Source organism: Typha latifolia, chromosome 8 (assembly GCF_019914945.1).
Source record: "Typha latifolia isolate L0001 chromosome 8, TyphaL0001v2, whole genome shotgun sequence".
Lineage (NCBI taxonomy): Eukaryota > Viridiplantae > Streptophyta > Magnoliopsida > Poales > Typhaceae > Typha > Typha latifolia.
In genome coordinates this window covers 7,603,379-7,627,742 of record NC_133093.1, presented here as the reverse complement: position 1 = coordinate 7,627,742, position 24,364 = coordinate 7,603,379, and the positions used below count along the sequence as shown (strand labels likewise).

Here is a 24,364-nt window from a genome sequence, read left to right as displayed (position 1 = left end):
AAATCACTATCGAGCCGAGCCTGAGCTGAAGCCGGCTCGCTCAGGCTCGGCTCGATAGGCTCGGTATAAAAGTGAATAATAAAACCCTAATCCCCAAATCTCACTTTCCTTCTCCAAAAGACCAAAACTCCTGTCGGCTGCTGCATCGTTCTCCTCCCGCGAAGCTCCGCCTCACCTTCCTCCTCCAAGGCGTCGTCGCCGCGTCGTAACCTCACCATTCCTTCTCTAAGCCGTCGCCTCACCTCCCTTCTCCAAGCCATCGTAGCCTCACCTCACCATTTCTTCTCCAAGCCGTCGCCGACGCGTTGTCAGCCTCACCTCCCTTCTCCAAGCCGTCGTCGTCGCGTCGTCGCCTCACCTCCCTTCTCCAAGCCGTTGCCGCTCGTAGCCTCACCATTCCTTCTCTAAGCCGCCGCGTCATCCTCCTCCATCGACCGGCAAGAGGTATGATTTCTCTACTTACTCGTTTGTAGTATTATACTTTCTATATCATTTTAATGTTAAGGGCAGTTTAATCTTTCTGAATTAGGCATGATTTCTCTACTTACTAGTTTGAGAAACTAACCTGTCTGCCAATTTCTCGGAATTATATATTGCATAGGTGCACACCCGGTATAAGAACAAAGGTAAATTGCAGTTTAACCTCCTATAGTTTGGTTTCATTTTAATTTAGTACTGTCATGTACTTTACTTGGGGTACTAGTTTAGTTATGCTAATTTTTAATGAGAGAGCTTATACTGATTTAGATTATTATATCGTCTAGTTGTAATTTGTAAACCGATACGGTGGTGTAAAGATAGTCTGACTAAGTTACATTTTGAAATGATAATAAGAGTAATATTTGATGGAAAAGAAGAAGAAAAATAATAGAGAAATAGATATTAGTAAACTAGTACTGAGATAATTTATTGTTTAGTAATATACTTAGTATAAAACAGCTTATACTGAAATGGATATTAGGTTGTATAAATCTTCTATAAGTATAAAACTAGTACTGCTGCTCAAGCTTATCTTCAATGCTTAACTGAAGATAAGCTTGAGCAATCTTCTATAAGTTCTTGTAGATATTAGGTTGTTTAAATCTACTGGTGTTCCATTATACTCAATAAATGGATGATACATGGATATCTAGTACTGCTGCTCAAGCTTATCTTCAATGCTTAACTGAAGATAAGCTTGAGCAATCTTCTATAAGTTCTTGTAGATATTAGGTACAAGGATCCTTACCTGTTCATGCCATCACAAAGCCAGGGCCAAAAGGCAAAAGTTTCTCTTATTACTCTAGTGTAGGGTTACCCTAATGGCCCAAAAATTGCTTCCTTCTGCCCTAGTGAGTTGGAATTAGTTGGCGCATCCGGAAGGAGGGCTCTATGTTATAGAGCTAACGGCCATGTTCACTCCAATGGATCGAACTCTATATTTATTATTTAATTAATATAATATATATATATATATTATAAATCATTTAATATGTCATCTTGATATTATTTTTTTAATAAAAATATATTATTAGAAAACTCTCATCAACATCTTTATAATAAGGCTAATATTTAATAGTTTTAGAAATAATTTTAAATCACTATTTCTTTAATTATATGCATCGAAATTATATTACACAAAATAAAAATAAAAAATATTAAATAACTTAAATAATTTAATATTAGACTCATTTTAAAGATCTCACTTAGAGCTTTCCAATGGTAATATTTTTATTAAAAACTAATTATATACTCAGTTTAACTAACTAAATTATTTAACAAATGATACTAACAAAATTTAAAATTTTAGATTAAGCTTTTGTATGGCAAAATTGGCATTTTAAAAATTAAATAGTATTAGAGTCGGGAGCCTGGGACAAAGGTGGAAGACTTCACCACTCTCTTTCTTAGCATCCGCTTAATTTCTTTTTCAATGTTAAGATGTATTAGGTGAATTAACTCACTTTTAGTTAAGTCAAATAGTTAGACATCAGATCACTGTCAATTAAGCTAGTTAGAGGTCAGACTCAAGGTAGTTGTACAAACTCTTGGAGCTAGATGAGATATCTCATCTACAGTTACAAGATGAGATAAGTAATGGAAAAGCTAATTTCCATTATCTCTCTCTCCTCTTGAGCTCAACATGGTATAAGAACAAACCATCTTATTTGTTGTGATTTTTGATCGATTTATTGATTATTCTTGATATTTTTTCTATGGCGAAATATTCTTTAGCTTCCATGAATAATCCTCTTGCTACAAACAATTTAAGTATATCTGACATTGAAGAGTCATCAAATCTATACTATCTTCATCACTCTAATAGTCTTGTATTAGTTCTTCTCTTATAATAGCTTATTAGATAAAATTATGCCTTCTAGAGCCATGCGATGTTGATCACTTTTTCAGTGAAAAGCAAACTGAGATTTGTAAATGGATCTATCAGAAAACCTAAAGGTACTAATATAGATCATATTAATTCTTGGATAAAAAATAACAATGTTGTTATTTCTTGGGTTCTGAACTCAACATCAAACGAAATTTCTGCTAGCGTTATTTTTTTCCTCTGCACATAAAATCTGGCAAGATCTAAATGAACGTTTTTCAACAATGTGATGGTCCTAAAATTTTCCAATTAAAGCAAGAGTTAATAAAGCTACATCAAGATCAAAATTTTGTTGGTATTTATTTCACAAAACTGGAAAATATATGGAAAAAATTGAGCAATTATAGACTTGTTTGTAATTATGGAAAGTGCACTTGTAAAGGTGTTACGAATCTGAATTCTTATTATCAAATAGAATATATCATGTATCATGTTCTTTCTTATGGGACTTCATGAGTCTTTTTCTCAAATCAGAGGATAGTTGCTACTCACGGATCCTCCCTTCTATCAAATAAAGTTTTCTCTTTGATTTCTGAAAAGAACATCGGAGAAAATTTTCTGATTTAGCTCATTTTAATAATAATTCTATTAGTAATATGACATTTACGGTCAAATCTGATTTCAATAAGTCTACTAGTCTTCTAATGCAAATTCTAATGATTAGAATTTTAATTATAATAGCTATAAAGGCCAAAGGAAAGATCATTTATATTGCACACATTGTAAATTTCGTGGACATATTATTGACAAGTGTTACAAGATACATGGATATTCTTCGGGTTACAAACCAAAATCTAGATATGCCTCTAATATTGTTGTTCATCAGATTTTTGCTGCTGAAGGCAAGGATGATCAATCTAATTTTTTTAGAGGTTTTGTTCAAAATCTCAACTCTACTCAACATCAATAGTTAATATCTATGCTCTCCAATCATCTCAATACTTCTACTAAAATCAATAGTGATCAAGATACTTCTCATAAAACCTATCTTACATGTATATGTTCTTTTGTATCTTTGAATTATATTTTTTCATCCAATCAATTTTGGATAGTTGAATATGGTGCTACTAGACACATATTTGTCACAAGTGTCTTTATTTCTTTGAAGAAAATCCAGCATGCCACAATTACTTTACCTAATAATACTCAAATTCCAATCTAATTATCTGGTGATGTTTGATTAAATTCTACACTATTACTTAAAGATTTTTGTTTGTCCCTTACTTCAAGTTTAATTTAATTTCTATGAGTACTTTAATCACTGGATCTCATCTTACTATCAATTTTATGCCTGAATATTTTGTTATCTGAGATTTCAATACCAAGAAGATGATTAGCATGGGTGATGAAGTTGAAAATTTTTATGTTCTAAACACTAAAAGTTTGAATTCAATTTTCGAGAATATGTCAATAATCTCTCAACCTATATCTGGCATAATAGACTTGGTCATATTTCATTCAAGAAACTTTAATAGTTTTAAAAACCAACTGTAGTGTGATGTTTTTAAACTAATAAAATTGATCATTGCTATATTTGCCCTCTAGCCAAACAACACATATTACTTTAGTGGATGATTACACAAGATATACTTGGGTTTCTCTTTTAAACACAAGTCTGATGTTGCTCCTATAATACCTAAGTTTTTTTAATATAATTTTAACCCAATTTAATGCAAAAATCAAAGTCTTCGGATTTAATAATGCTCCTGAATTATTATTCACTAATTTCTTTTAGTGAAAGAGAAGTTTTACATCAGTTTTTTTGTATTGTAATGCCCCAACAAAATTCAATTATGGAAAGAAAATATTAACACTCACAGCTGCTTATTTGATAAACAAAACTTCTTCCTTTTTGCTCAAACACAATACTCCATATAATCTTTTATACAATACCTCTCCAAATTACTTCATGTTCTGAATTTTTGGATGTCTAGCCTTTATCTCAACTTTAAATACACACAAAACTAAATTACAACCTCGAGCCAAGGTTTGTGTATTTATTAGATATATGTCTAGTATGAAAGGATATAAACTATATGATTTGGTTTTTAAACAAGTATTTGTCTCTCGGGATGTTATCTTTTATGAAGAAGTTTTTTCCTTTTACACAGCGCCAGCTTCATATTAGTTTATGGATCATTTTTTAAATTTAGTGTTGCGACATTCCTCTTTGGATTCTACTGATACTTCATCGGCTCAGAAATTTGATTTTTCTAAAAATTTTGTAGTAGCTCAAGATAATGATTCTCTTACTGCACATACTTCTAATTTTTCAAATCCTTCTCCAATTGATAACCCTTCTATGAATGATCAATATCATAATGTCATTGATCTAGAATTTCCTGTTCGAAAAACTACCAAAGTTACCAAGTGTATAACCAAGAATAAAATAAAATAATAAATAGATAAATAAATAAAGACATATAATAACGATGAGAGTGATAATGCACTTATCCTTAATCAATCTAAGAATTTTATTAGGAAATAGAAAAAAAAAATTATACCCATATCTCTTTAGAATTTATCTCCTTATATATACACTAGGCAATAAAAAAATATAAAGAAGAAAAAACCCTAAACTTTAGAGAGAAAGAGAGTACCGACTTAGTCGGCGGCAAACTTCGGCAGCGGTGAATTTTGGCGTCGGCGACGGACTTCAGTAGAGGTGACGGACTTTAGCATCAGCGGCAAAGGAGTGCAACAAAGGAAGGAGAAGAAAGAAGAAAGGAGGAGAAAAGAGAAGAACGGAGAAAGAAGGAAAAGGGAGGTGAAAGAGAAAGAAAAGAAAATGAGATTTTTTTTTTAAAAAAAAGAGAAGATGTCTACGGCTACAGTACACACGGTATTGTAGCAGCAATAGTAAAGTCAATAGAAGGGAAGAAAAATGACTTCGGAAACAGTGATTTTTAAAGAAAATTTTAAAAATCAGAATTTATTTGGATAAGCATCAAATCAAATTTTCTCATTCATATTTTGTTTTATAATCCAACAAAATTAGTAGTAATTTTCTTTCATTAGATAAAATTTGTTTAAAGATGTTTAAATCTCTATGATCTCTTCTTTTAAGTATATTTATTGATTCATTAAAAATAGTGCTAATTAGACTTTCATGATTGTATTTTATTGGTTCATTAAATTTTTTTGGTTCATATAAATATTTATTTACTATTAGTATTTGTGATTAAGATTTAGAAATTTATTTTTAGAATAATCTCTTTTAAATAACGAGATAGATTGGATTTTAGATCTTTACCCTATGTTGTTTTTATGTAAATAGGATATAAAAGTTGATCATGATATTAGTGGTATATGAATTTTAAATTATTTGATTCAAAATGTATTGTCATATATGCATTATTTAATTTATGAATAATGAATTTTTGATAAAAATTATGAATCTAGAAATGTATGATCATGATTTGATTTGGAACTTATTTTGAGATATAAGTACTAGAAAAAGATTCTTAGAATGTAACATTGCGGTATGCTATCAAGTGACTTTGGCGAAATTAGAGAAAAGATTTTAGGATTTTCGTTCCAGTGATTTTAACCTTACACAATAGCTAGTGGAAAAGTCGGTAGGACAATGCATAATATCCATTGTGACCCTAGATGGATTGGCTATCTAGAAAATTTTCGGGCGCTATCCTAATAGTGACTAGATATTGCGATGTGGCCACAGGTTAGAATACCCATTTAAAAGAAAATATGATATTTTATCAGTTTTGTCGAGTATACAAGATTCTATTTTCAAAGTGATTTGTTCATATTTGCAAGTTATTGCAATATTCATAATTCATGCATTTTGAAAAAATTCTGAAGAATATATTTATTTTGACAAAATTGTTATATATAAGTTACCATTCATTGTGTATTATGTTATATTTATCACTTGTTGATTTTTTTTGTCGTTAGATATATTCATGGATAGAGTAAGATTACTTGAGCATCAAGTTCATTAAACATCTATTTTTTAGGAGCAGATTAGAATAATTTAAAGTTTTGACTCTGGAGACCAAGCTCAAGATTGAAATCCTCAACATTAGGAGTCTTTGGATTAGTTCTAGTTATTTAGATTTTCTTTTCATGTCAGATTAGTAATTGTTGAACCTTATGAATTATTTAAATATTATTTTAGTTAGATTAATTTTTAAATTAAAATCTTTGACTTTATTCTAGTTATAATAAATTTTGCTTTTATTGGCTCATATTTTTTAGGATTATTTTCTGAGGTTACGTAGCATGTCATATCTCTAGGAAGGGTGTGACACCAAGCTACCTTTTTATCTAAGAGATTATCATTATTTACGAGCTTAGCAATTTTTACTTTTGGTATGAAATATCAAATCTCCAACTATGTTTTATATGGTCTTTCTAACTCTCATCGAAATTTTATCTGAATATTTCATTTCAATTCAAACCATAATTACATAACAAGAATGATTGGATTTTGTTGAGACATTTTTTCTCATTGCAAAACTAGTAATTGTTAAAATTTTACTTGTTCTTGTTGCTTCTCAAAAATGGCACCTTGCTCAGCTCGATATCAATAATATTTTTTTTCAGTTGTGATATCTTCGAAAAAGTTTATATGGATCTTCATCTTGTTTATACCAGTTAGAGGGAGCATCTTAAACAGGGAGAGAAGCTAGTTTGCAAGTTTAATAAATCAATTTATGGTTTTAAACAAACTTGAAAGCAATGACACTCTTTTTCTCAAGCTTTGCTAACTTTTGGTTTTGTGCAACCCAAGTCAAACTATTCTCTATTCACCAAAGGGACTGGTTCTTCATTTGTTGCTCTACTTATATATGTGGATGATATAATCATCATTAGTCCCAATCCTTATGCTATTTTTGCCCTAAAACAATTTCTTCAAACTAAGTTCAAGCTGAAGGACTTAGGTTGTCTTAAGTACTTTTTTAGGCTTTGAAATTACAGTATTTTAGCAAAGTCTTGTACTCTCTCAGCGCTACTATACTTTGCAATTACTTGAGAATACTGAATACTTAGCCTATAAACATACTATTATTTCAATGGATCCTAAAGTGCTTCTAAGTGCCACTGATGATGATCCACTTACTAACATATCTCACTATAGAAGACTAGTTGGTCGTCTTCTCTATTTGACCTTGTCCAGACCAGATATAACCTTTGTTGTTCGCAAATTAACTCAATTCTTATCTAAGCCTATATTACCTCATCTTCAAGTAATTCATTATCATATCTTTCGATACTTGAAGAACAATTCTAATCAAGGGCTTTTTTTTTTCCTCTTCTTTCTTTTTTACAACTTTGAGCATTTTCTAATGTTGATTGGGGCTCCTATCTTGATACTCGAAGATCTTTTGGAGATTTCTTTATTTTCTGGAAGCCAAGAAGTAAACAACGGTATCTCTACCTACAGCTAAAATTAAATATAGGGCTTTATCTCCCACTGCTAGTGAAATCACTTAGCTTCAACAGCTAATTAAAGATGTTCAAGTAGAAGTGCCTTTTCCAGTTATTTTATTATGTGATAATCAAGCTAGCATTCATATTGCATCTAATCCTTTCTTCTATGAGAGGACAAAGCATATAGAGATTAATTGCTATTTTATGTATAACAAAGTTGCTTCTAGCCTCATAAAACTCTTGTCGATTGATCTCAATATCAACTTGCTGACATCTTTACTAAACCTCTTCCTTATATTCTTTCCTTTGTTATACAAAATGATTGTTAAAGATATTTATGAGCCACCTTAAAGGGAAATATTAAGATGTATTAAGTGAGTTAACTCACTATTAGTTAAGCCTAGTTAGTTAGACGTCATATCACTGTCAGTTAAGTTAGTTAGTTAGAGGTTACATTCAAGTTAGTTGTAACAAACTCTCGGAGCTGTATATATATCTCATCTATAGTTGCAAGATAAGTTAGGTATCAAAAAAGTTAATTTCCATTCTTTCTTTCTCTCTCTCCTTCCTCTTGAGCACAACATCTAACAAAATAGTATAGTATCTTTGATTGACAAGCCAAGAACTTCAATTAACACACAATTAATGTAGCAACATCAAAATAGGCAAATATGCTTGAAAATATTGATATACGAAAATTCAACTATAAGCTTACATTTGCAAGGTATGCAATTGTTTATTTTATTATGATCTATACAAGTAAATTTATTTAGAAAAACTTGAGTCCCTATATAAAGTGTAAGCTCAAATCCACTATATATCGTTTCAATTATCAATAAAATTTCTCCATTGCATTTGCGTCCCTTTCTATATAATAGAAAGTAGAAACCTAGTAGAGCCCTTTGTTTCCTAATTATCGTAACTCATAAGTTAACTATGAATTTCATAAATTAAATATAAAATTCTGATTGTAATTCATAATTTTTTACAAAATTCGTAATTAATTTATAAAATTTGTAAATTGACTATTAAATACGATCAGATAAAAAAGGGGAATGAACATGAGTGAAATAGATATTACCCTATTCAAATTTTTAGAAATACTTTATAGATCCATAATTAGATATTACAACTTATTCGCAGTGTAGATTAAGTATTTTTAGAGAAAATCAAACAATTTTAATTAAGCAATTCTCTATTTTTGAAAGATTGCTTATAGCTTTTGGTTATTTTAGCAACATAGATTAAGTTATGTTTTAGAGGAAACAAAGCTATTTCTTTTGTTCTTCTTTTTGTTGCTAATATTTAACTGCAAAATTTATAAATATAACTGTGAAATTTATAAATTAACTACGAAATTCATAAATAGCTAAACGGATTCGCATACTTATTAGCAAGTCAAACAAATTATTAAATAAATAATTCTAACTACCTCACCACTATTTCTGATTAGTCTATTACTTTATTAATTAAAAAGTGATTAAAGATACTTGTATAAGAAAAAGAGAAAGAAAATAATTAAGAGATATAAGAAGTAGTAGTAGAACAACAAGAAGAAAAAGAATATGAGACTACTTCTCTCTATATTATAGTGTCTCATTAACATTAATGATGCACTAAATTACAGAAATACAAATTTGGAAGGAAAAATTTAGCGGGCGCACTCGGCTAGTTAGCTTGGCGCGTGTCCCAACCAATCCATTGGTGCAACCTCAGCTCTTAATGCTTCTCCTCCATTAGCAACACGTCCTCCACCATCTCCTCCACGGTGCTTTGCCTAAAGGTCTTGACGTTGGCTTGGATATCACCGCGAATACTCGATAAAAAGGCGCTCTATCGATAAATATCAGACCATGGTGGATCACATCGGCTATGGATGTGCTCGAACTCTTCCACGTAGGCCACCATCCAACATCTTTTGGCACACCTTGCCGAGCATAGCATGGGAGTTGTCATACCCGATTGGATCAAATTACTTGTACAAGACATCGGTGAACTCGGCCCAAATATGAAATTAACTATGTGAGCTAATAAAAAATATTGCACTTGCAAAGCAAACCAAAGATGGGTCTGAGTGATAAATTCAAAAACCTACTGTTTATTAAAGGCTATCAAGATAGGATAGGGGAGGTGACAAACAGTCTTTATACCCCAGGAAAATCTATCCAAACACTTTGATCTGATCTGACCCGACTCAACCCGCCCGTTGACGAGGTATGCCCTCTGCCGGGTCCGGGTTTCCGAAACTAAACCCGGTCCGAACCCGGGACACGACCATCGGGTTCATCAACCAAACCCCGAATCTAAAATCCTCCCTCTCTCCCTCGCTCGATCTGCGCGACGTTAAAGCAGCGGAAACAAGGTGGATTTCGTAGGGTTTAGGGTTTTAATTGATTATTTCAAGTGTCGGTAAATTCTCTCTTCTTCTTTTGTATCTGTGGAAGGTTCAAGTTTTCTCAACGATTTGTTGATGCTAGTGATATTAATGTCTTTGTTCTTTTGTCTGAGCTTCTTCTCCTTCTCCTTTTGAGGATTGTTGATATTAGAGACGGTTGTCTCTCTTCTTCTTTGTTTCCTCAACGCCGCTCATGAAAAGCTCCGATTTTTGCTTTTACTATGGGGCGATCTTTGAGTTATCTACTAATGATTTTACTCCAATTTCATCTTCTTTTATGATTATGTTTCATTTTCTTTTCTTTTTTTTTTTGCTCTAAGCATGATAATTTACTTGCTCTAAGATGGAACTCAATGGTCTAGCATACTAACTGTAATCACTCTTATCATGTTAGAGTGGTGTTCTTTTCAAGAATGGCTTTTCGTCAAGGTGCCAGGAGACCCATACGGTTCCTAATTAAGGAACTGAATGCTCGTAGGCAACCTAAGAATGATTTCTTCTGTCGGGCATATGGAGCTGATCAATTATCTGAAGTTAAATGGATGGAACACCGGGATCCTCTGCGTTCAGTGTTCTCTAGAAGATTTAGTACCGATATTTCAGCCTCGGAGCAGATGAATCTAATTAGACAGCTTAGGGAGCGTACAAGTGCTCCTATAAAAGATGTCAAATTTGCTCTAGTTGGTTGCAATTGGGATATTGGTAAATTTATATATATTTTTAATTTGATCATGTTGTGAGTCTTTATGTAGATCCTTAAATGCCCAGTTCCGTACTGATTAGTGGCTTAATACAGAGGCTGCACTGAAGGACCTGAGAAAGAGAGGTGTGGTGCTTGCTGGAAAGAAGTCGTCACGGATTGCTGCTGAGGGTTTACTTGCAGTCGCACAAGATGATAAAAGGGCTGTTGTCATTGAACTTAACTGCGAAACAGACTTTGTTGCGAGGAATGAAGTGTTCCAACACCTGGTTGGTAATGGACTCTTTATGATCTTAATAAGTTATAAAGTCTTTCTTCTGCATATTTTATTTAGTCATAAATTTGAATTTTAACATTGCCGGACTGCTTTTCTAGGAGATTTTAACTTTTGCTTTTAACTAACACCAAGTAGTAACAATTGTTGTTGCAGTAGTAATAGTAATTGTTGTTCTTCATTGTGCATTCTTTCTCTGCCTTCTTGCTTTTGCTTCATTTAATATCAGCCATGTTTCTGAGAGGAAGAGCTTATTTACATGTAACTTCTTTTCCAACTCATGCTTCCAAAAGACACTAGATTCTTGTTTGCTATTGTGGCACAGGTAAGCGTATTTCTCACTCTATTAGATTTCCTGCGATCTTAGATTTTTGCTCATCTTTCTTTATTTTGCAGGCTTCATCTTTGGCCAGGACTGCTTTATCAGTTGAACGTCCTGTTGAACATATTCAAGCAGCTTTTCCTTTTGGACCTGAATACCTGGAGGTACAACATATCCAGATTCACTGGTCTTTTATTGTTTTCACTTAATTACTCACAAGATTTTTAAGATTGTAGGCATAAATGAGCAGGCAAAGTGCCACTTGTTGCCCAGGCACTTGGTGGTGTCCAAGTGGAAATCCCAGAATCTGCAGTTTAGAAATGATCAAATAAACCAAAAAAATATTAAAGAAAAGTTAACATTAATACATAAAATCAATAATAATTTGTTGCAGTCCACTAATAAGCAGTAACCATAATAGACCATTGTAATCCAAAAAGCTATCAGCATCTAAGACAACTGGTCTGGAATATCAAGGTAAAGTAAAACATGATAAAGTTCACTAAGACGGGCACCTAGGCAAAACAAATTAAGAATGTATTGGGGTTCAATCGATCTAGACTTCAATTTTGGAATTTATGTATAGTTAGGTTAGGGCAAGCCGTAGAATATGAAATCGGTGGCAGATTTGGGTGTGGGAGTAGTCTAAATCGATGAGAAGAATGCACTGGTGGAGGAGATTTGGGCAAAGGATGTAGTTTACTAAATGATTGAAGCTAGATCAGCCAAAACTTAGAGTTAGTTGAACGTAAGAGAAGGAGAGCGAGAGAGATGAAGACAAAGACAAATAATCCTCAAAATAATCAATGTTTAATCAAAAAGGGGCTGCCGAGACACATATTTATAAGCTAGCTCACGTCCGAAAGACCCCTAAAGATTCCAAATATAAAGAAAACATGTCCAGAAATACGAAACAAATTCAGCATCGGGTTTGCTCTTCGATTTGCCATAGATTGAGTCCGAATTTGAATAAACTTTGAATATGAAAGTTGTAGATCATGATTTTACCGATTTTATCCAAGTGGTTTCATAATATTTGGATGTCGTATAAATATCTTCTGAATATTTTTCTAAAATTGCGCCTATTAACTGAACTGAACTTAGCTAATTAAAAAAACTTTAACCTACTTAGATTCTAAGTAAACCACATTAGCAGAATAAATAAAATAACTAGACTTGATCCATCGAGCCCAATGTCTCCTTAATGTGATCCGATTTGATCCGGTTTGCATTGGATTCCATCATATATTAATGCCTGTAAAGGAGTTATATTGCTTTGATTATTTTCCCACATTTAGGTTTTTCATCATTATCTTTCTTATCACTATGGGCTACTTCTTCATGTAGCTGGCTATCTCTAAAGTGGTATATCTCTAAAGAGGTGTAGGGTAACATTATAAGGAAACTTGCTTCATTTTATCCCAATTGCAAACCACAATACTTGCATAAACGGCTTAAAAACTTGGCTGAAATGTACTAGCCCCTCTTTTTATTCCTTTTCTTATTTCTTTCCTTTTTCTTTCTTCATTAGCACTATTCAGGGATTCTATGGTAAATTGAAGATTGAAATTAATTCCTTTAGACGTCTTTGCACTCTAAATGTCCCTTTTCTTGCAAGAATCTCCCTCCATCTTCTAGATGTGCCTTTTCTTATTTGCGCGTACCTTCATTCTACAATTTGTGGGGTTACATGCAAGCGAAAGAGAGAATGAATTTTGATTATTTTGTTTCTATTTTCTAAGGATAACCCTAGGATACACATGCTAAAAGCAATGATTTTGAGGAGTATAAATGCAAAAACAAGGTTTTTGTGGGAATACATGCAAATATCGATTTAGAGGGGCATGCATGCAAATAAGGGCTTTAGAGTGGTATACACACAAAAGACCGTAAAATAAATCTAGTCATCCTTTATACACTAGATCATCCAAAATAAAAGTTGCTTATTTTTTAGTCCATCCTTATTTCTTAGTGTAAATGCAGGAAGTTTTAACAGAGGTTATTCCAATTTGCAGAACTTGAATATCAAATTGGACCATCCAAAACTTAGTGGAGAGACAAATGTGCAAGGAGCAGTTACAGAAGTTTCTGCCATGGTTGGGGAGAACGTGAAATTCAGGAGAGGTTTCGTGTTGTCTACAACTTCGCATGGTGTTGTCTCATCTTATCTTCATAATTGTCCTCAGCCAGGTAATTCCATTATTTATTGTGGTAACAATGTTGGGCAAGTTGATTAGTGTTTTCCATCTGAATAGACCAAGATTCACACCCAAAGAAAATTTTTATTGTCTTGCTGTGGACTTATATAGCATATCTAACATTTTCCTTGTTCCTACCAATTGGACCTCATATATTTATGACTAATCAGTCTGGATGGTGCAGATTGTTTGTTAGTTGACCTTCTTGTCATTAAAATTTTTATAACAATATATTTACCTTGTTTTATGACCTTCTGGATGCTGTTATTCAAAGCATATATGGATTTTCAGAGCATGTTATTTAGCTATGATTAACACTATTGGAAGGTATCAACTATTGGCAGTGTTACCTAGCCAATTTAAGTAACAGTATATATGGCTATCTCAGAGGAGTTCTGTCAACATTGAAAATGGTTCCAGAAGATGGCGATTTGTTTTTTTAGTCTAGTTGAGATAGCAAACCATGTTCCCAAAGGAAACTAGTTGGTGCTTCTTCGCAAAAACCAATTGTGTATGGGTAAATTTATGCAAACCTAGATCTGGGGGGAGAATGAGACATAAGTTGAGGTAAGGACATCTTAACTTTTCTTTTCTGATATTTTGTGCTATTGGTTAGACACCAAAAGCTATACCAATACACTAGACAGTAGACATACTATCAGTTGCTGTGGAGTAAATGTTTAGTGAGTAGTTTATTCTTCACAAGCCAAATGTTTGGTTGCTTATTGTTTGTAATAAATGTGTCATTTCTTTATATATTTATAATTCTCAAACTTGTAGTTAGATATATCAACCAGCAGTTGGAAGCAAACTACTCCCCGACATTAATGTTGAATTTTATAATTGAGGAAAAGGATATGCATGTCACAATTTAGTTGATAGTTCATATATTAGTGTCCGAATTGGGACTTGTGAGGCTATTCATTTTGAAGTGTGTTTTAACTTTTAAGTTAATAGTGAATTTGTGCTTGGACTCAGATGATTAGTTGTTAATGTTTTGGAAGATTTAGTACCACTTTGTAAATTTTACATATTACACCATGTCAACAAGAACTTACAAGAAAGGAACAATCTCCTATACCTTTTATAGGCAAAATATTTTTTGTTGTCTTATTTTAATGTAAGATGGATCTACCTTGTATGGAAAGTTGGTCCACTTGGTCACTATGTGAGGCAGAGGCAGATTAACAAAGTTTAGGTGTTATAAGATCTAATTTTTCTTTACCTTCTTCCATGTGGAGGAAGGTTCAAGCCATGGAAACCACCTCTCCAATAATGGAGGTACTTCATATATCTTACTCTCCTAGTGCCCCTAGACCCTGTAATGGAGGGAGCCTTGTTTGCTACGGTGCCTTCTACCTCTCTTTTTTTGATGATGTAAAATTGTGAACTTTGGTTATCACATGATAGCATGACCTTTGACTTACAAGTTGGGGCCAAGAGGTAGAGGTGATCATTGGGTGGGCTAGGTCAAGTTTGCGCCGGACTAAAATTGTCTAGCCCATTACCGCTTATTGGCCTGTGAGAGAGCAGGCTCATATTAGACAGGTTAGGTCGGGCTTAATGGGTGGGTTGGGTGAGATGCTGAACGGGTCGTCTTCATTCCTTCATGGCTCCATCTTCGTTTTTGCCTGTCTCTGGAGTAGAGAGAGAAAGGTGTAGGGATTAGGGAGCCGTTGAGAGCTAGATTCCATCTCCTCTCACCATCTCCTCATCTGCACGGCTGCACCCTCATTAGCTCTGGAGGTAAGTGATCTCAGGAACGGTAGAGGTGGAGGTGCTTTGCTGTTAGTGTTTGCTCTCATGTTCTGCTCGCTTCTTGTCCTTCTCGTCATACTTCTCAGCCTCTACAACTGCTTCTCTTCCGATTTGTCGCCTTCTTTAAACCCTAGATTTTTTTTTCCTCTCTTTGATCTTGGGATCTTAGTTATTGGACTACTTTGTGTGCTGGTGCTTGGGTTCGCGGGATTTGAAGAGATCTGTGGTGGTGACATTGAAGAGGCGAGCCATGACCCGACAAAACAGACCTCTCTCGTTGCTCAGTGGTAGCTCGCTCAACTTTAGTAGCCGATGAGAAACCACAATGGGGGTTTCTCTTTTCAAAGGCTCTCTCTCAGCCTACATGTTATGCCTTGCTTCGTCTTCTACTTCCCTGCTTGGCAAATGAGAGATCTATGTTGCTCATTACTTTCCCCCTTATTCTTCAACTCCTTTTTAAGGTAGGCGGCTAGGGTGAGCTGATGATATTTGAGTTGTTGGATAAGTAAGATCAAGGCCCATCAGGAGCTAGCTGCTCTGCCTTGGTTCGAAGAGGGGAGAGAGATGAATTAGAGGAGCGCAAGGGCTGGGCTTATGGGCAGGTTTCCTGGCCAAGCCTCAAACCGGGCTTTTGGGTCGGGCCTACGGGTGGACAAAGGGCTGACCCATGCCGCCCATTGCCAATTCGTGCTAGGAATGAGTTGAGGCCAAACTAAGTTCGAGCCGAGACGGGCATGGGCAGTTGGGCCAGAACCTTTGCCAAGAGGATATGTTGTTGCTCCATACGATTCCTTGTACCAAGATTTTTAAGGAACTGAGTAGAAATAAGTGTACAACTAATTGTGTATTCATTTCTTTAATAAATGTTACTAAGGCAGAATGCTTGAAAAAGGATGAGAAGAGCAAGAAAGGGCATTGTGTCTTTGAAGAACAAGGAAAAAGGTAGATACAAAAAATCAAGTGAACCAATAGGTCCAATACTCACAAATTGAGGATGCTAAACATTGTCATGAAGGGACTTTGGTCTAGTTCAGTAGAGATTTAGGTAAAGCTTTATTGGAGTATCGGTACCACAAGATTAAGGAAAGCATGTGACAACTATTTAGGATGCAGTTTTGCTTTGTCAATGCTAATTTGAGAAGAAGGCTACCTGAAGTAACAGTAGCTCTTGTTAATGTATCTCATATGTGATGCATATCTATTTCTGAAGAGTTAAGATCACTATCGTTGTCATCAACATCATCATCCAAGTTCTTTCCAGGCTTGCTTAAGATGGGACCTGTCAAACTTGAGAAGTCTCTCAGAAGAATTGACGAACTTCTGCAACCAGAATCAATCTCCTATAAAATCATGCCAAAATTTTGATATAAAAAAATCTACATGTCGAATTGGTGAGTAGAGTTATGTTTGCAGCTTCAGCTCAAACAAATGAATAGCAACCCCAAATAATTTGGATCCACGAGCTGCTTATGACCTTATATTTTCTGATAAAGCTTAAATATTATATTATAGTTTTGTAGCTAAACATAAGAAAAAGTTGGAGAGTTGTAGGTAAACAGAAGTTTAGAGAAGGAATGTACAAGTTCCTTGACAGTAGAAACTCTAATTTAAAAGTTGTTGCTATAAGTATAGGACCTCTCCTAGCAAGAATGCATATGCTGTGATAGGATATGACCCGATAGATCTATCAAATAATGGATAAAAAGAGAAGAAACCCTAACCCCCTGGCTAGACTTGAGAGGTAAGAGATAGAAAAGAAAATACTTTATTGCTTGCTAAACTCAAGTAAAACATCCTGTAAATAGTCTTCCAATCGGACTAATCACTTAGGGAAGGAAAACAATCCAAAATAAATCCTAATCCAACACAAACTCATAAAAATAAATAAATTAACATAGGTATTCGCCATCGGGCGTTCAAATGTATTGGAGAGTTTCTCTCAGGTAAAAACATCATGGACTTGTTTGTATGAGCCAGGCGAAAGACGAACTGGTGTTCGAACACCCGGCTAGTCTTCAGCTGATTATCCTCCTCCACAAGCCATCTGCTGCTGTCTCCTCCAATAAGTGAACTATAATGGAGTGGTTAGACCTCCATTCCTATCATACTGAAAATTGTGACTTATCATGGTTCAATTTTTGTATTTCTATTTGTCTTACTATTGGTCTTCGTACCTCCTGTTATCTAGTTCTATCTCTAACTAAGGTGTAAGGCTTTATTGCATTTCAGTTCTGTACGTTGCTTTTAAACAATATTTGTCATGTGACCTTAATTTTTGTTTCTTCAGGATTGGGCCGTATTGCTGGGTTGCTTACCCTTGAGGTAGATGATAGAAATGCTTCACTTGATGCTCTCCAGCGTGTTGGCTCTTCAATAGCAATGCACATAGTGGCCTCAAAGCCATTGTTCTTGTCAAAGGAACTTGTTCCTGATGAAGCAATCCAGAGCGAGCGTGACATAAATAAATCTCAGGTGATTAACGTTGGGAACTTAGGATGAAAAAATTTGTTATATACTTGGCATATAAAAGAAAATAAATTTCACACATTTAGAGATAGCCTTGTCAGAACTAAGAACTGTAAACACATGCAACATGTAATTATTTTAATTCATCAATATATTCCCACTATCTTGTTTAGTGGAAAAGGTGAACTGAAAGTTTAGGATCATATGCTTCTGAAGCTTCTAATTACCCTAAACCATTTGTAGATAATTGCTTTGGATGAAGGCATTTGTTTGCACACTTGATAGTCCTTATAGATATAATAGGGTGAAAGTTTTCCTAAGCCTAAGGTGTACCTTCTATTTGTAAATCAGCGATACCTTTTGGGTTCATTTTATCCACAGTATGCTAGTCTTCACATTGCTGCAACCTATTCCTCATAGCATTATGAACTACTCTTTTCGTAACTCCTTCAAATGAGTTTTCTTATTAAAAAAGTTACTGAATATTGAAATAGGAACTTTGATCTTTTTATTTGTGTTCGACAGGGTAGATATAGAACTAGATTGGTTCACTCATTTTCCTTACAGATGTACTTTGCATGAGTGGACGATAAATCAGGTTGAAGATGACATAAGGGGAAGAAAAGTACAAATAGCAATGAACTGAGGTGACAGGATATGTAAACTGATCTTAGTTTGCAAAGTGTTTTGCCCAAAATTAATCTAGATAGTAGGGGGTTTGCGTCTGTGCAAGTGAATGCAATTTATTGTGCCTAAAAGGCTTTTTTTTGTTTCCTGATACTAATAATGCTGCATTATTGTTGAGTCGAGCTCTAGAAATCTGGCCTGGTGGATAACTTGTTTAAGGTTTCAGTGTAATCTAAATGGAAAAGCTGAGGACTTCTTTTATAGATAACATTAATCTGTAGAAAGCTTAAAGCATAGAACAGATATGACACAATATGAATACGTGGATACTACAAGTCTTAGAAAAAAAGGATACAAATACGCAAAGGATATGTAGGGTGTATATATATATATAGATATACTCATATATTACAAACAAAAAGAATATATATACATGTGCATGCTTGTATTATATTAAATTAAGGTTATTATTTTTTTATTATTATTATAACTACTACTACTACTTGTGGTAGTGTATCTCTAAGCATATCTTTAACTTATCCAGTGATAAAGCTAATCATGTATAACAAATTGTTAGATTCTTATATTAAGAGCAAAGATATTGATCTATTACCCATGAGTTGGTTATGCATCTGTAGCATGAATTCCTAATATTGTTTCCCTTCAAATTCATAGATCATGCACAATAAAGTAACATCAAGGATCAGTTTTGTCGCAAAGAGAACCTTCCTAACCTAGTAGAAAACATCTAATCTGAGTTGTCTTTGAACTCTATAAAGTCTAAAAAATATCCTGACAGTATCTCAGAGTAACTTTTTATACTTTTAATTTGAAAAAAAAAGGATATGTAAAGGATGTACTTAACTTGTATTCGTGAAGCACTCGAGGAATACCGTATCCGATAAGGTGTGGCGAAATTTTTTGAAGTATTTGGTTTTTCTTGGTAGAAGCTTGGGTCTATGATATTTTGCGGGGGAAGACAAATAGTTCTCAAATGTCACTACACTCATGTGATTTGAAATGATAGCCATTATTTTTCTATCTTCTTATTTCAAACAAGTATTTTTGGATTTTTTTTTTAATATTTGTCCTCGTATTTTCATTCTCCATAGTTGTTTAAATTTTAAAAACTAAAAATCACACAGATATCTCTTAATAATTATCTTTCACTTTTTTTTCGTTTTGCTCTTCAAGGTTCAAACTTATTTGTTGAGAATATTTGGCATATTGCTTATGGACTATGTTTTACTTAGAAAATTGAGTCAAGTATTTGGTATAATGCTCATGGATCATGTTTTACTTACAAAAATTGAGTCAATTATTTGCTATAATGCTTATGGATTATGTTTTACTTGTCAAGCGTCAAGGCTAGCATTATTAAATATGTTTCATCGTGATACTGGGGCTATTATTAGCTAGAGTTTGGGCCTTTTAATCTAAGGATATATATGTAGCTCATGGCTTGTTTAAGTACTCACATGCCACAAATTAATGTACTTCTAGCATGTAGGAGAGATAATGTGTGCACCCACACCCATTTAAACCCCACCACCAGCCCCCACCCTGCACCCCAAACAAAAATCCTACCTCTTGCATCATTAAGTTGTGACAAAATTTGCAAAACTACTTGTTCATTATTCGACGGTGGCTAGCACCTAATGAGGGTGATTGAACTCACTGTTGGACGGATAATGGTCAATATCTGGGATAGGTTGAGAGTACATGGAGAGAAGTCAGCACAAAAGACGGTAAGACAACTAAGGTCAAGCTATTAGTTATTCCTTGTGTATCTTACTTTCTTTGACCTTGTAACTACAGAGTCAGTTGAACTATTTGACTTAGATAGCTTAACTTCGTCATCTGATGACCTACTAAATCTGTTCACTAATTTGTAAGTTGATTCGTGATTGTATTCATGAGTACTAGCCCTCTCCTGTTCATATTTTGTCAACTGGAGGGTATGCTACAAAAGAGGTAGCTGTTGAATTCTTTGTTCAAGGTAACTACTACACATTTGGACACATTGTGGTATGTAAGTATGTAAATTACATTACTTTATTACTTACCTCACATGAGTAATGCTCCACTGGAGGACATTCCGGAATCCAAATACAAGAGGGCTGTTCTATTTCCTTAATGAAATGAATAGGAACCAAATTCATCATTCTTCATCCCACATTCCCACCCAACAACATTGATCGAGGAAACCTTGCCCAGGGAACTAAAAGTTAGGTTATGTTAAATTACTGTTGTTTATGCTCTTCTAATGAGAACATAAGCAAGCATGCGTCTCCTTACGTGTATGTTTTCTAATATTAGGGCTGTTTCTAACTTTCCTTCTTTCTTCTTTAATTCTTTACCAGGCCGAAAGTTCAGGGAAATCCCAAATGGCCATTGAAAAAATGGTGGAAGGTCGTTTGAGGAAGTATTTTGAAGAAGTTGTGTTGTTGGAGCAAAAGTTTGTTGTGAATGACAGTATTAATGTCAAGGTATTTGAGAGGCAACTTCTATTTGGTCTGTGCCCTGTACTTTCCATTATTATTATTATTTGTTATCTCGTGTTCGAGGGCATCAGTTGGTAATGTTTTTTTTCTTGCATCTAAGATGTCATGATGTTTAGTTAGAGACAACCCCTTCAGTAATAAGGGTAAAGGTGCATATATCTTTCCTCCCTAGACCCTACAGTAGTGAGAGCCTTGTGCACTATTATGCCATTTATAATTCTAAGTTTTTCGAAGATAGATCTCTTGTTGTTTTATAATGTTTCTGCAGCTTCCAATTTTAGTGCCTTTTAATTTTCTTTTTGGATTCTGTGTTAACTCACTTTTTGTTATAGATACTTTATTAGGGGTTCTTATGGTAGAAATTATCACACGGTATTGATTCTCGTGATATTTCCTGCAGACGGTGTTGAATGAGTTATCTAAAGAAATCGGCTCTTGTGTAAAGATTGGTAACTTCCTCAGGATGGAGATTGGAGAAGGAATTCAGAGGTAAATTATGTTGGTTAATTTACAAAACTGCTATACCAGAGATAGTTGGTTGTGAGAAGAATATTACTATTGCATCTGAAATTTACATTTGCCACCTAAAACCTTTAGACATATAGGTTAATATATCTGCTTTTTATGAATTATTAACTAGCTGAGAATGAAGGGTAGAGGGGACTGCAGTATCTAAATAAGTTGCCAGCAGAGATGATTATGTAGATTTAGGGCTGTCAAGCTTGACGAGCGGCTCGGGCTTGGCTCGGTTGAAGCTCGAGTCCGGATCGACTCGGTCAAAGCTGAGCCGAGCCCAAGCTGAGCCGAGCTTGAGCTGGAGCTGGCTCGCTCATGCTCGGCTCGATAGGCTCAGTATATAAACTCATCAAACCCTAAATCTTAAAAAATTCCAAATCTCAACAAATCCCAACAACCTCCATCGCTCAAATCTCAAATTCTCAAAGCCACCAAAACTAATCCTTCTTCCCCACCGTCGACCCTCCTCTTTCCTCACGTCGACCCTCCTCTTTCCTCACGTCGACCCTCCTCCTTCTTTCCCACGGTCGACCCTCCTTCTTCCCCACGGTCGACCCTCCTCCTCCTTCCCCACGGTCGACCCTCCTCCTCCTTCCCCACCGTCAACCCCTCTCCTCCTCCACCATCCAGCGTCCTGATCTCTGGCGTCACGAGATCAAGGAAGCTGAGGTCTCGGAGAGCAGAACGGGCGACAGCGGCGGGACGGGGAGTCTCCTGATGGCGGAGACGAGTGCGAAACTCCTCGTGCCTTCTCGGTTCGAACCTGCGCAACTCCCACGTCCATCGATTCTTCTGCTCTACCATTGCGGGCCGTGGGTTGGGTAGTAACTTGAGTGGTGAGAAGCGAGAGAGAGAGGAGACGAGGGCTTGATAATAGGCTTGGGCTCGGCTCGGGCTCGGTCTGGCCCAGCTCGAGTTAAGCTGAGCTGAGCTTGAGCAGAATTAGAAGACTCGAAAGTCATTTCGAGCCGAGCCTGAGCCATAGCCGGCTCGCTCAGGCTCGGCTCGTTTACACCCCTATGTAGATTATATAGGCTCACATATTCGTCTTCGCCTTAAGGTTTAATCACTTATCCTTTATGTATTGTGACATTTTTAATCACTTTTGAAATACTGAAGATGATGCAATGATTTTGCAGGCTTGATGTCTCTGAGGCACCTCGAAATGTAGTGAATGCTGCATAAGTTTTCTGGGAATATGTGATGGATATTATCTTGAGAGTATACCCCCAATTTTATACCTGCGAAGGATGCTTCTCTTTGCAGGTGCATTAGATTTATTAAACACTTGTACTTGGTTGCCTGGTTCTACTGTCTACATCATGCTTAGTTTTGTGTTTCAATCAGTGTAATCAAATGAGATAAATTTTGCAGGAATAAACTGTTTTCTGTACGAAATATGATTATCTATAAATTTCTAAAAATGAGCCTTACATAATTTTTTTTCCTTATTTTGAGATGATTCGGATACTAGTTATTGCGATTGCAGGTTTTGACTCATTCGGTATAAAAATTTAAGGTCAATTGTCATGATACCCATTTGGGGTCTTTGAGTACAGCTCATGAAGAGATCAATCACATGAGCAGGTGGAGTGTTTCTGGTGGTAACTTAGCCAGATGATCATAAACAAAGTGTTAGAAGGACTATAATAAAACTCTATATCACACTACTATTAGAAGCTTGTTCATGTGAACATTTGAAAAGTAGAGGTAATGTAGCCAATGCATGTGGCTCCTTTATCCACCTGCTTGAAGACTCTTGCAGTTGAAGTCTTTTAACTCTGACAATAAAGTTGCAGTTGAAGTCTTTAAGTTCTTTGACAATAAAGTTGCAGTTGAATTCTTTAATTCTTTGACAATAAAGTTGCAGTTAAATTCTTTACTTCTTTGACATTAAAGTAGTAAGCTGTAAGTAGCCTGTGGATATTTCAGGTATGTAAATTATTAGGGTTTTTGCATGTATACCCTCCAATTTCCTTTTGTGTGCATACTGACTGTTGTAAATTTTTCATTTGCATCTATGCCTTTCAAAACGCATTACTTTTGCGTCTGATACCCCTGGGGCTATTTTTGATAACTCTTTCATTGTTGGGAGAATTAATAAAAACAAAATGAGATTTTGCTCAGAAGGTTAAAATGGTTGATGTTTGTACTAGTATTGTCTGAGTTTGAATCTTAGCAGACTTCAGTTTAATTGGAATACTATTAAAGTTTGAATTTCTCTTTAGAAAACACCACTTTGATACCACCAATGTGGATATTTGCTGCTGCTTTTTCTTGTTTGGAGAAATATTGCTTGTTTAAACACCACAAAGTTGATGTTTATTTAATTGAAGAACATGCTCAGTAACAGCCATGATCCTCCTTTTCCACTAGAAGATAATCTCTTGACCTTCCTAATATGCCATCCTTTTTCTAAGAATCTCCTTTGGCCTGCTCTCTTTTGAGGAAGGCATCTCACCTTTTAATTTATACTCTCACCATGTTCTCTACTTTGATTAAGCTATAGGAAATTATGTATCATTGTCATGACTAATGATGTACTCAAGAGTTTTTCAATTTAATTACTATTCCTTTTGCTTATCTCATGCCCTATTGAGATGAAAGCATGTGATCTATACTCATTTGGATCATTTTGACTATTATAGAACAAAAGTAGGCGATTAGTCATCAATAAGCAGAGCTTTAAGTATGAATCAAGCAGTCACAAGAAATCATAATCACAATAATCATTAAGCATCTTGTTTAGCTGAAAGAAAGATTATTAAACAAAGAACTTGGTTTAATTAATAAAAAAGTTGGAGCTTATTATATTTGGATCCCAATTATGTACACACCCGAGTTG

At 34.9% G+C, this 24,364-nt stretch overlaps 1 protein-coding gene across 3 annotated transcripts; it reads left to right on the top strand.

Moving 5' to 3' along the window:
* Positions 1–95: 95 nt before the first annotated feature.
* LOC140793371 (elongation factor Ts, mitochondrial) lies at positions 96–23,367 on the top strand. 3 transcript variants are annotated; one of them, XR_012109945.1, is made up of 10 exons: positions 98–444; positions 10,549–10,856; positions 10,951–11,123; positions 11,525–11,614; positions 13,466–13,640; positions 17,694–17,878; positions 20,863–20,988; positions 21,404–21,492; positions 22,659–22,785; positions 23,009–23,367. XR_012109945.1 is itself a non-coding variant. In XM_073144813.1 (9 exons), the coding sequence occupies exons 2-9, from the start codon at positions 10,568–10,570 to the stop codon at positions 22,702–22,704; spliced, it is 1,173 nt and encodes a 390-aa protein (XP_073000914.1). In that variant the 5' UTR covers positions 96–444; positions 10,549–10,567; the 3' UTR covers positions 22,705–22,957. The 3 variants fall into 3 exon arrangements, 2 of the variants coding, with proteins under 2 accessions (XP_073000914.1, XP_073000915.1); XM_073144813.1 differs by lacking the exon at positions 23,009–23,367 and having other exon boundaries at positions 96–444; positions 22,659–22,957; XM_073144814.1 differs by lacking the exons at positions 98–444; positions 10,549–10,856; positions 10,951–11,123; positions 23,009–23,367 and adding an exon at positions 11,273–11,453 and having other exon boundaries at positions 22,659–22,957.
* The last annotated feature ends 997 nt before the right edge of the window (positions 23,368–24,364 follow it).